This window comes from Rutilus rutilus (assembly GCF_951802725.1).
Source record: "Rutilus rutilus genome assembly, chromosome: 3".
Taxonomy (NCBI): Eukaryota; Metazoa; Chordata; class Actinopteri; order Cypriniformes; family Leuciscidae; genus Rutilus; species Rutilus rutilus.
This window is the reverse complement of record NC_140211.1, coordinates 51,218,622-51,231,439: the sequence shown is the minus strand read 5'-3', so window position 1 is coordinate 51,231,439 and position 12,818 is coordinate 51,218,622. Positions and strand designations below refer to the sequence as shown.

The 12,818-nt window shown below is 41.5% G+C and overlaps 1 protein-coding gene across 2 annotated transcripts; it reads right to left on the bottom strand.

The window, feature by feature from the left end:
- Positions 1-7,593: 7,593 nt before the first annotated feature.
- LOC311287138 (uncharacterized protein) lies at positions 7,594-12,818 on the bottom strand. 2 transcript variants are annotated; one of them, XM_084403762.1, is made up of 8 exons: positions 12,641-12,818; positions 12,290-12,384; positions 10,191-12,186; positions 9,950-10,113; positions 9,555-9,775; positions 8,412-8,541; positions 8,087-8,187; positions 7,594-8,002 (listed from the first exon to the last, which is right to left on the bottom strand). In XM_084403762.1, the coding sequence occupies exons 3-8, from the start codon at positions 12,160-12,162 to the stop codon at positions 7,864-7,866; spliced, it is 2,727 nt and encodes a 908-aa protein (XP_084259888.1). In that variant the 5' UTR covers positions 12,163-12,186; positions 12,290-12,384; positions 12,641-12,818; the 3' UTR covers positions 7,594-7,863. The 2 variants fall into 2 exon arrangements, with proteins under 2 accessions (XP_084259888.1, XP_084259889.1); XM_084403763.1 differs by lacking the exon at positions 12,290-12,384.

Here is a 12,818-nt window from a genome sequence, read left to right as displayed (position 1 = left end):
AATTTCATAGAAACATAGTGTAATGCTGAGGCTGAGGCAGAGGGATCCATTTGCAAGACTTTAATAACACGGGTAGGAAACACAGGCAGGCAGACTTATACAGAGAACAGCAGTAGTAAGAGGGACAATACAATACTCAAAGTCAGATACAGGCAGGGGTCGGGGCAGGCAGCAAAGGTTCACAGAGTCCAGAGTACAGGCAGGGATCAAGGTTCAGAATAACACGGTAAATAAGAGTATGCTTGGTAATGTCCGCTGAGCAAAACAAGACTTCGCACAGAGCAAGGGAAAACACAGTCCATATAAAGGGAGAGATAATAATGAACAGGTGATGGTGATAATGATGATAATGAAGGAGGGATGCTGGTAAGTGCAGTTTTAATATTCAGGAGAGAGGGAGCGAATGAAACCAGAGGGTGGCGTAAATGAGCGTTCCGTGACAGAGCCCCCCCCCCTGCGAGCGGCTCCGGAAGCGAGGGTCTGACCCGCGTCGGGGTCTACCACGGGGTCTTGGTGCAGGCCGGTCCGGATGGTCACGATGGAAAGTTGTGAGTAACGTAGGATCTAGAATATCTTGGGTTCTGACCCAAGAACGTTCCTCTGGACCGTATCCCTCCCAGTCAATGAGGTATTGTAATGACCCGCCGCGGCGTCTGGAGTCCAGAACCTCTCGCACCCGGTAAGCCTCTGCACCGCCGACTTCAATAGGGGGAGCCTGTATGGGAGCGATCTCCTCCTGGACCACCTCTCTCCTGGGAGCCGTAGCGGGTCTGAAAAGAGAGATATGAAAAGTAGGTGAGATGCGATAATGAACAGGAAGATCCAAACGGAACGAGACAGGAGTAATCTGACGGAGGATCTTGAAGGGACCAACGAATCGAGGGGAAAGCTTTTTGCTGGGGAGTTTTAGGCGGAGGTCTCGAGCTGAAAGCCACACCCACTGGCCGGGTCTGTACTGGGGTCCGGCGCGCCTCCTTTGATCTGCGTGCCGCTGGTAGTGACGAATGGCCCGTTGTAAGTGAACATGAGCTGAATCCCAGGTTGCCTCACTTTGCCGTAACCAAGAATCCACTGTAGGGAGATTGGAAGGTTCTCCTGCCCATGGGAACAGAGGAGGTTGGAATCCTAACACACACTGAAACGGGGTTAGACCAGTGGCAGGTTTTACCAAGGAATTTTGCGCATACTCTGCCCAGACCAAGAAGCGACTCCAGTCATGTTGATTCTGGTGACAATAGGCACGAAGAAAACGAAGGAGATCCTGATTGAGTCTCTCTACCTGCCCATTGGACTGAGGATGGTAGCCAGAGGTGAGACTCACATTAATGTGCAACTTAGAGCAAAGCTCCCTCCAGACTCGAGACGTAAACTGGGGGCCGCGGTCCGAGACAATATCCTCAGGGAGTCCAAACAGGCGGAACACATGGTTCAGAAGTGCTTCAGCAGTTTGTAGAGCAGTGGGCAGCCCAGCCAGAGGGATGAAACGGCATGACTTAGAAAACCGGTCCACTACAGAGAGTATAGTGGTGAAACCTTGAGAGGGTGGTAGATCAGTAACAAAGTCCACTGCAACATGTGACCAGGGACGTTGAGGAACGGGTAAAGGTTGTAGTAGACCGGCTGGTTTCTGATGAGAGGACTTAACGGTGTTGCATGTGATACATTGGTGAATGAAAGTTATGATGTCAGATTGTAAAGACGGCCACCAGAATCTGTTGGAAACTAGCTGATGAGTCGCAGTGATTCCCGGATGTCCTGCGCTGGGGGTGCAGTGAACCCATTGTAGAACACGGTGACGGAGATCAGGAGGAACAAAGAGGCGGTCCGCGGGGCATTCAGGCGGAGCAGGATGTCCCTGTTGTGCAGCAGTGATTTCGGTGATTATATCCCACTGTACGGGTGCAACAATGAGCGAGGATGGTAGAATAGATTCTGGTCTGGAGAGTTCGTTAGGACTGTCGTACTGACGAGACAAAGCATCTGCCTTCCCGTTCTTGGATCCCGGTCTGTAAGTGATCTTAAAGTCAAATCTGGAGAAGAACAGGGACCAACGTGCCTGACGGGCATTCAGACGCTTAGCAGAACGGATATACTCCAGATTTTTATGATCAGTGAGTACAATGAAAGGTTGGCGCGCGCCCTCCAACCAGTGTCTCCACTCCTCAAAAGCTGCCTTCATAGCCAGAAGCTCTCGATCACCCACATCATAATTTCGCTCAGCCGGATTGAGTTTGCGTGAAAAGAACGCACAAGGAAACATCTTGGCCGGACTTCCGTGACGTTGGGAGAGAATGGCACCAACTCCTGTGTTTGAAGCATCCACTTCAACGATAAACTCCCTCTCCGGATCAGGGTGATGCAGAATAGGCGCTGTGGTGAAACTCGCCTTAAGCCGCTCAAAGGCCGTCGTACACTCAAGAGACCACCGGAATCGCTTCCCCCCCCCCCTGGAGAAGGGATGTGAGAGGAGCCACAATAAGACTGAAATTACGAATAAATCTGCGATAGAAATTCGCAAATCCCAGAAAGCGCTGTAATTCCTTAATAGATGTGGGTTGGGGCCAGTTCACCACGGCTTGAACTTTGCTGTCATCCATGAAAACTCCATCTGCGCTGATAATGTAGCCCAGGAAAGCGATTCGGGTCTGGTGAAATTCGCACTTTTGAATTTTGGCATAGAGTTGGTTGTCAATTAAGCGCTGAAGGACAGCTCGAACATCCCTGATGTGTGCCTCGAGAGTCTCGGAATAAATCAGTATATCGTCAATGTAGACTATAACTGTATGGTTAAGCATGTCTCGGAAGATCTCATTGACGAATGCCTGGAATACGGAGGGACTATTGGAAAGTCCGAACGGCATAACCCGGTACTCGTAGTGACCGGAAGTTGTGGAGAAAGCTGTCTTCCACTCGTCACCTTCACGAATACGAATGAGGTTGTATGCATTCCGTAAATCCAGCTTTGTGAAGTACCGGGCTGTGCGAAGCATCTCCAAGGCAGCGGGGACTAACGGCAGAGGATAACGATACTTGATAGTCACCTCATTGAGACCCCGGAAATCAATGCACGGTCGAAGCCCACCGTCCTTCTTCTTAACAAAAAAGAACCCCGCTGAAGCTGGCGAGGTGGAAGGAGTGACGAAACCCCTTGCGAGCTGTTCCTCGATGTATGTCTTCATTGCTTCGGTCTCTGGCTGAGATAAAGGATACACTCTCCCGCGCGGTGGAACAGCCCCAGGTAAAAGTTCGATAGCACAATCTCCTGCTCGATGTGGAGGTAAGTGAGAAGCTTCACTCTCGCTGAAAGCCAGGGCTAAGTCATGGTATACCTCAGGTAATTCTTGAAGATCCGATTCTCTCACAGATTCATGACTCGTCTCAGGACCCTGGACAGCAGGCATGCAGTTCTCCTGACAGCAATGGGACCATTGAGAAATCCTCCTCTCAGACCAGGAAATGAGTGGATTATGACGTTCCAGCCATGGAAATCCCAAAATCACCGGGTAATGAGGCGAGTTGATTGTGTATAGTTGTATTTTCTCTGTGTGCAGTGGTCCGACATTGAGAGTGATGGGTTGCGTGATGTACTGTGCCTCTCCTGTCCCCAGAGGGCGCCCATCCAGCGCAGTCATGGCCACTCGAGACTCACAAGGAACAAGAGACAAAGAATGAGTTTGTGCAAACGTTAGATCCATTAAATTCCCCGCAGCACCGGAGTCAATTAAAGCCCTCGTCTCAACCGTCTCTCCATTCAAAATTAACGAAATTCGCAAGATAAGAGAATTAAAGGAAGGAATTTTGGGACTCACCGCAATAGACTCAGGAGATACGGCCATCGGAGGTGATCTCATGGGAGGTCTCACAGGACAAGCAGCTCTCAGATGACCAGGTTGAGCACAATACATGCATAAATTCAGACGTCTCCTCCTATCACGTTCGGCCATGGAGATGTGCGTGACACCAATCTGCATAGGTTCAGGTTCCGTGCTGACAGAGGAGAAACTGAATTGATTAGTTCTGTGAGAACGACGAGCCCGGATGAGATGGTCTAATCGAATGGCAAGCTCCATGATCTGATTGAGACTTTTTCCATCATCACGGCATGCCAGCTCTCCCTGAAGATCCGAATTGAGTCCTTTACGGTATAAGAGTTTAAGTGGTCCCTCACCCCAACCTGTTTGTGCAGCGAGCGTTCTGAAAGTGAGTGTGTAATCCGCCGCAGAAGAGTTAGCCTGGCGTAATGACAGAAGCAGTTCCCCAGCGTCCTTTCCTCCCGCGGGATGTTCAAACACCTCTCTGAAATGAGTTTTAAACACCTCATAGGTGAAAGAGGAAAGCTGACCTCCAGTCCACATCGCCGTTGCCCATTCCAGCGCCCTTCCCGTCAGTAGTGAGTATACGAAAAAGATTCGGCTCTGGTCGGTATGGTGCTCTCGGGACTGACTGAAATAGATCTCACATTGCAATAGAAATCCTTTACAGGTGGCTGGTGATCCGTCAAACTTCTCAGGTAGTGACATTCGGGGATTACCAGAAGGGGTACTCACGGCTGGCGGAGAAGGATCGGGTGCAGCGGCTGCCGGCTGCGGGGTTAATGCCTGCACAGACCTCACGAACTCTTCTGCGGCGAAGTCTTCTGTAATGCTGAGGCTGAGGCAGAGGGATCCATTTGCAAGACTTTAATAACACGGGTAGGAAACACAGGCAGGCAGACTTATACAGAGAACAGCAGTAGTAAGAGGGACAATACAATACTCAAAGTCAGATACAGGCAAAGGTTCACAGAGTCCAGAGTACAGGCAGGGATCAAGGTTCAGAAAAACACGGTAAATAAGAGTATGCTTGGTAATGTCCGCTGAGCAAAACAAGACTTCGCACAGAGCAAGGGAAAACACAGTCCATATAAAGGGAGAGATAATAATGAACAGGTGATGGTGATAATGATGATAATGAAGGAGGGATGCTGGGAAGTGCAGTTTTAATATTCAAGAGAGAGGGAGCGAATGAAACCAGAGGGTGGCGTAAATGAGCGTTCCGTGACACATAGAACATAGCAATTTAGATCCGTGTGAAATAGATTCAGTTTTATTTAAAATAGAGCCAGCCACATCTTTCAGGGAACATTTTTGTTTCCACAGGCATAGCGAATAAATTGAATTAAACTGATGTTGCACTTACATAAATATGCATTTTTTATTTGTGCCAGTAAATAACATTAAAAATAAAAGGAGCAATTCTAATAGGGTCCTCACACCATCTGTATCGGGCTCTAAATACAGGTTAGGACTTTAAAGTCTGCTTTATGACTGGCTCGACTGGCTATTCATTGTTGATAGATTGTTGTTGATATCATCAATTAATATAGCCTTTAAATATTATGCTGGTCATCACTGCATCCGATTTTAAAGAGGCAAATGATGAGATCTGTGTTCTGTTTGTGATGCGTTAAGGAAAAAGTTGAGTCAATTTGTGTCACACATTCATTCTTTAAAGCTTAAAATAAAAACAAACAAAACATGATTAAAACAAGAAACAGTGCTCGAGTAGCCTGTAACAACGACAAATAAAAAGAATACTTATGCACAATAGTTTTGTACTTTTTGAGTGTAATGGCGTTCCAAACACTCAGATTCAGATTTGCGTGGAAATGAAACTATAGGGCTACTCACTTCCTCGTTCTCACACCAGAACAAGTAATTTATTACAGGATCACCTGAACAAAACAATGTGTTCAACAATTTGTTGAATTCACCATACTGAACATTTAAAATATAAAAAGTAAGTAGTAAAAAATATATCTTAATATCTTTAGGGGACTGGTTCACATAAATGCGTAGACCACATGTTCTGCATTAGTTTAACAAACAAAAGGATTCGAAAATATTTGTTAAAATAATCTAACAATGGGATAGATAACTGCTCCCCTGCTCCGTGCTGCAGCCCTGTGTGCTGAGTTAGGTGTTATCATCGAAGCTTTGCCTTTTACGGCTGCTCAAACCAAAGTTCTCCTTAAGAAAAGTTTAAAGTCAAACCAGTTTAATCTGCAACACTGAAGAGACAATTGTTGGATGTTTCAAAGTTACACTTCATTTCAGTCCACTTTAGACATTCTACTAAATATAAGTAACTTTGCATGTCAACTAACTCTCATTAATTTCCAACTACATGTCAGCTAACTCTTATTAGAGTATTAGTAGACTGTTAGATTAGGGTTAGGGTTAGTAGGTACTTGAAATGTTACTTATAGTAAGTAGTGTTTGTTGGGGAGCATCAAAATAAAAAGTTAGCAGAAATTAAGCTGACAAACTTCTAATACTCTAATGACTGATAGTTGATGTAGTTGCAAAGTTTCTTATTGTTAGTAGTGTCTAAAGTAAACTATCGAAAGGCTTACCGAAAGATTAAATGAAGAAAATGAAAAAATGGACAGAACAACATTAATATTACTATGTTATATATTTACAGTATGATTAGAAAAGGACAAAGTTTGAGGTGGTTTGTGGGAAGTTTCACATTGATAAACTGATAACTGACTGCGGCAATTCATGGTGGGCTGTTTGATTAAAGTTTTTTAATAGGTAATTTTCATTGCCATTAAAATAACTGAACATAAACATACAAGCTTGATAAAAATGATAATTTTAGAAGAAAATTTCAGATGGCACTTAGAGGCTTTTGCATCTGAAGTTTTCTTCTTTTTTTTTAATATTTTTTTTTTTATTGACATTCTGTAACAATTGTTGCATGTACATCCGTCTTAAATATTAATCACAAAGTGTCAACATGAATGTCCGTTTTCCAGAAATAAAGAACATAAAAAACAAAACAAAAATAAAAACAAAAACAAAAACAAAAACATGAACACTTAGGGAGTGAAGTCTGGTTACTCCTACATATACAGGATATTATCATCTCAGGTTAAGCAAATCAAAGTCCGGCCTGTGTGATGTTATATAGTCTATGCATTTCTTCCAACGTAAAACAAACAAGTCCTTCTTGTAGTCTGCAGTTAATTTCTCCACCCTACATATATCCATCGTGATGTCCATCCACATGGTCAATGTTGGACTCTCCTGTGAAAGCCATTTTTTTGTGAGTGCCTTTTTGCCTGCAGCATCTGAAGTTTTCATATATATATATATATATATATATATATATATATATTTTTTTTTTTAGGGTTTGCTGTGCCAGCCGAGGAATTGCCATTGAGGTTCACTCAACCATAGATGTGCACTGGGTTACTGTGGGTTGCTCTGGGTTTTGCCATGGTTTAGGACAAAATGTTGCCCCAATGAATATTACCCCAATAAAATTGTTTTATGTTTTTCACATGTTTTTCACGCCCACAGGGGTGTTTTTAGTTCCTCCATTTAAATAGCTGCATTTAGACCTGTTATCTCCTCCTGCTTCACTGGCTTTGTGTTACAGTCACAGGTTTTTATAATTTAATAAGAAAGTCAGAATATTTCATTGTCAATTTCATTAACATTTAGGCTATCTTAAAAAACTCGTTATTCACTCATACATTTCTTCTATTAAGGTTACAGAATCTGCAGAGTAATGCAGTATCTGTGAGATGTTTATATATATATCTTTTTAGTGTGATAATTTCTTTAGTACTGCCAAGGTTGCTTTGTAACAGATATTTACATATTTTCCGCAAGATAAAGCAAGAACTGAAATCACCCTGTTTAAAAATGTTCTACTGACATTTTTTATCTGTCAATGTTTTTCAGTTGTCAGGGCCTCATTTCCTGAACAACAATAGACCTTAGCTCATCTTCTATCTGTCTTTATTTAAAACTCATTCATGAAATACATTGATGATGCAAAATCAATGTACATATGTAAAAACAACATCAATCAAATCTGTGGAACTGAGCTGAAGAACTTTTTCAGACTCGCCCTGGAGTTCCATCCTCTCTCCTTTGCAAACCTGAACACACTCCCAAAGAGATCAGGGAATGAATCCATCAGGTTGATGCTCTCTGCGTCCTCTGGACTAGAGAAAAGAGACACCAAAAAACATGGTCTGACACACAATACTACTAAATTATTTAACAAATGTGTGTCACATGTAACTCACTAATGCTCGTGAAGGTTGCGTATAAAACGCAGCAGGCCCAGTGTGTTCTCAGGATAGCCTTTCTTCTTACCATCCAGTTTCTGGACAAGCTCAGACGGCAACTGACAAAAGAAATATTTACTTTATTACTTTTGCTTTACTTTATTTAAAGTAAAGCAGGCCATGAACTACATTCAAATGATTTGTAACAAGGAAAATCTTGAAGACATGAAATGAGATTCTTTAAGTTGTTACTATTTTCATTTATTTAATTATATTTAAAATGTTTATATTTACATATGCATATAAATATGTTTGAATATGTCTGCACTGAAGTTAGACTCACTTTAGTTTTCCATTCAGAAAAGCTTTTCCCCTCAGTGTATTCTTCAATGGCATGAAGGAGCTCCTCGTCAACATTACGACAGTTTTCGGTCTCATTCTGGTTCCCCACTTTTTTCAAATACTCCACTCTCCTGACAGGATTTCAAAAACAGCACAATCTCTTCAGATGATAAAAAAGTATCTACAGTGGATGAAATTTCCTCTTCATTTAAAGGGATACTCCACTTTTTTCGGAAATATGCTCATTTTACATCTCCCCCAGAGTTAAACAGTTGAGTTTTACCGTTTTAGAATCCATTCAGCCGAACTCCGGGTCTGACGGTACCACTTTTAGCATAGCTTAGCACAGATCATTGATTCTGATGAGTCCAGTAGCATTTCTTTCAAAATGACCAAAGAGTTTCAATATTTTTCCTATTTAAAACTTGACTCTTCTGTAGTTAAACCGTGTACTAAGATCGACGGAAAATGAAAAGTTGCGATTTTCTAAGCCTATATGACTAGGAACTACTCTCATTCCGGCGTAATAATCAAGGAACTGTGCGGCTGTACCATGAGTGCAGCAGGCGTAATGATATGACGCAGCGCCTGAAAATAGGTCTAATAGGTTAGACAAACTTAGTCCCGGTCACGTTGGAAGAAGTTACCGAGCTGGGGACTATTTTCAGGCGCTGCGTCATATCATTACGCCTGCTGCACTCATGGTACAGCCGCACAGTTCCTTGATTATTACGCTGGAATGAGAGTAGTTCCTAGCCATATAGGCTTAGAAAATCGCAACTTTTCATTTTCCGTCAATCTTAGTACACGGTTTAACTACAGAAGAGTCAAGTTTTAAATAGGAAAAATATTGAAACTCTCTGGTCATTTTGAAAGAAATGCTACTGGACTCATCAGAATCAATGATCTATGCTAAGCTATGCTAAAAGTGGTACCGTCAGACCCGGAGTTCGGCTGAATGGATTCTAAAACGGTAAAACTCAACTGTTTAACTCTGGGGGAGATGTAAAATGAGCTTATTTCCGAAAAAAGTGGAGTATCCCTTTAATATAAAATCATAATAAGCTAGTACTATAAGTAGTACTGAACCTTTCTGGCTTGTTTAACTGATAAATGTCATTGCCAAATCCATGTCATTTTCTACCTTTCATCAGTCCAGAAGAAGGGGTGTGCAAGGGTTTGCTCCACTGTTGGTCTCTCCTCTGGAGTTTCATTGATCATCCACTCGACGAGATCCTTCGCTACATCATCATTCAGATGTTTCAGTGAGTAACTTCCTTGTAGGATGTTGACTTCACAAAATGGGCCTTTACCAAACGGATGGTGTCCTCTAGAAAGAATGTAGTACACTAACATCCCAGCAACCTTCAAACAGGTTACAGTGTTAAGTTTAGAATTTTCATCAAGTACAATTTAAATTCATTGTATTTGTAATTGTGTATTTAAGTCAATAATTGAATTTCTAATAATATATTTTTAATTATTTAATTTAGTTCTAATAATAACAATATTGTTGACTTAAAAGAAGGGAGAGACCACCTGAATGTCGGAGCTCCTCTTGTACCCAATGTTGACCTCTTCATCTAAGGTCTCCTTTGCCTTCCAGCATCTAGTTCCAGCAATGCCTGTTCGTAAAGTTGTTTGGCTCAGGTTCAATCGACGACTTATGCCAAAATCAGCCAATCTAGCTTTTCCATTTATGTCTATTACAAACAGAAGTTTTAAATTAATGGAAGAAAATAAAATCAGATAATTTTAATTTCTCAGGTTTAACTCCTACCAATCAGAACATTCTGGGGTTTGATGTCTCGATGAAGCACTTTGGTCTGTGGTTGGTGTAAAACCTGTAAGCTGCAGAGAACTTCCTTCACCAGCTTCTTCAGAACCAAACTTCTCTCAGTGTTTTCATCTGGTAAATGATCTTGGATATATTCATCCAGTGTGTACTCACAAAGCTGAAGGACAAGGTATCCAAAATCCTCATCTTCTGCAAAGTCCACATATCGCACAATGGAGGGACTGTCAAGTTGTGGAAGTCGTAGAAATTCCTCCTCATTCCTGAGAACTTGGTAATTAGACTTAATCATTCGTTTCACAGCCACTTCTGTGCCGTCATCCCTCAGTCCAAGGAAAACTTCTGTTCCATCACTTCCTTTAGCGATCTGAAATTCATCACTACGAACAAGAGTAAGGTTTCTCAGCCTATTTTTATTGCTAATATCCATGTTGGCTAGCTTCTCAAGCTTAGGCCTCCAACGATGGCTGATCTGAACCCACCTTTTTGAGATATTTGAGTTCTCAGCAGGCTGTGTGAACGGCTGCACACTTAAGTTTGATTCCTCAATGGATTTCACTACAGTGTCTGGATACGGTTCCTCTTTATCTTGCAGCTCACCTTCTTGTGATCCCACTTCTTGCTGAATTTTTTTCTTCTTTTTCTTCTTTTTCTTCTTCCTGCTTATTGATAGAGCAGCAGTCTCCTCACATAAACTATCAACTGCACTTGAACCTGATGGATGTCTCAGTGATTCATCAAACTTATGCAGCTTTTTTTTCATGACTTCATCCATCTCTGTCTCTGCTTTGATAAGTATCATTTCTGGGATCGGAGACAATCGACACAATGCAACAAGTTCAGGAGCAAAGTCATTTATATTGGCGAACAGTCCATAGGTCAGCATTCCAATTAGACTTGAATAATCAGGACGTGTGAGAGGCAATAGACTTTTGCATAACTTCTCATAGACAGAATTGTTTGTACTCAGTTTCTCCTCAGACGTCTTCTGCATCATGACATTGAGTATCTTTAGTATCAGATGATTCACTATTTCTCCTTGTGCATTTCCAAAGTGCTGAAGACTGTTTGTAAGAACTGACACAAGCTCACTGAATACCTGAGGAGAGATGCTTTCACTGACACACAAAGCAGCATTTAAGCAGTTCAGTGCAACCGGCCAGTGTTCCTGAGGGATTCTTGGGAAGCGCTTGATGAGTCCCTCAATGTATCTGTCTGCACTCTTTGTGTCTTTTAACCACTTGATGGCGGTCTGACGATACTGCTCTGCACCAAGACCAATGACACCAAAGTAGAACTCAAAATAAATCAAATTATCAAAAGGATCCTCTTGAAAGAAATGTTCCTTAAAGTCTCTGTAAACTTCTGTCTGTTTTTTCATTCGTACAGCACAATGAAAAGAGAAAGATATACGTACTTTGTCAGACACCTCACCCTGTGAAGATAGTCGATTAATCATTCTCTCCACTTTTTTATCAACTTCTGGATTCACCCCATTGTTCCTTCCGGGTGAAGCTCCAGCCTTTATAAGTGCTTTCACAATGTCTTCACGGTCATGATCAACAGCACATTGAAATGGAGTAAAAATTTGTAATCCATGTCCATCTGGGTTTGCTTTTGCTGCAAGTAATCTTTCCACAATACTCAATGGAACTCCAATTAAAGCTGTATAATGTAGAGGTGTTTGTCCATTTGTTGAGGGTTTGTTAGGATCAGCCGACTCTTCAAGTAGATAAGAGCAGATTTCTTCATTTCTGCATATAACTGCTGCTGTCAATGGTGTAACATCATCATTCCATACATCAGAAGAGTACAAACCATTAATATCTCTGCCTTTTAATAATTTCTGAAGTCTCTCTGCCTTGTTGTCTATGATACATTTTATTATGGGGTCTGTTTTTCTAGGTCCTACTGGAACTTGAACTGGAACCGAAACTACTTGGAACTGGAATGCCATGGATCTTCAAATACTCATTACAATCTGTCAAAAGATGTCAAACACTTGAAATTCAAGTTACTGAGTAGCATTATTACTTATTTTCTTATTTATTTAGATTGATAATAGACACAGAGTTAATCCTTACATAGTTCTTTAGTCCATTTTTGTGTTTAGATGAAAATCTTTAAAGTCTGTCAATATGTTGTCATGCCATAAGCATTCATCTCAGTAAATTTTCCTCTGATTGTCAATGAAAAATAAAAAATAGATTAATTAATTCGTTTTATAAAATGTAAAAACATTTTGAAAATGTATAAACATGAAACTGTGCTTAACCTGAGCTCCTGAAATAATGCCATAGTATTATGTTCAAATTAAAAGTTGCTAAAAGATAGGCAATTATCTGCGATTACTGATAGCCTAAATTATTTAAAAACAGTCTGTCAATTAAAATTACGGCTTTCAAATATAATCTTACTTAAATGGTTATAATTACCAGTTTTAATCCCAGATATTGCAAAAACTTAAATCAAAAATCAAATCAAAAGAGATTTGACTAAAAGAGAGACTATCGGTATTGGTCTACGTTAGCTATCTATCGTTGATACTTGGATAATAGGCTACCTGGTATCCGACAAAAAAGCAATAGGGGCTTGCCTGCAGACTTGCGGGTC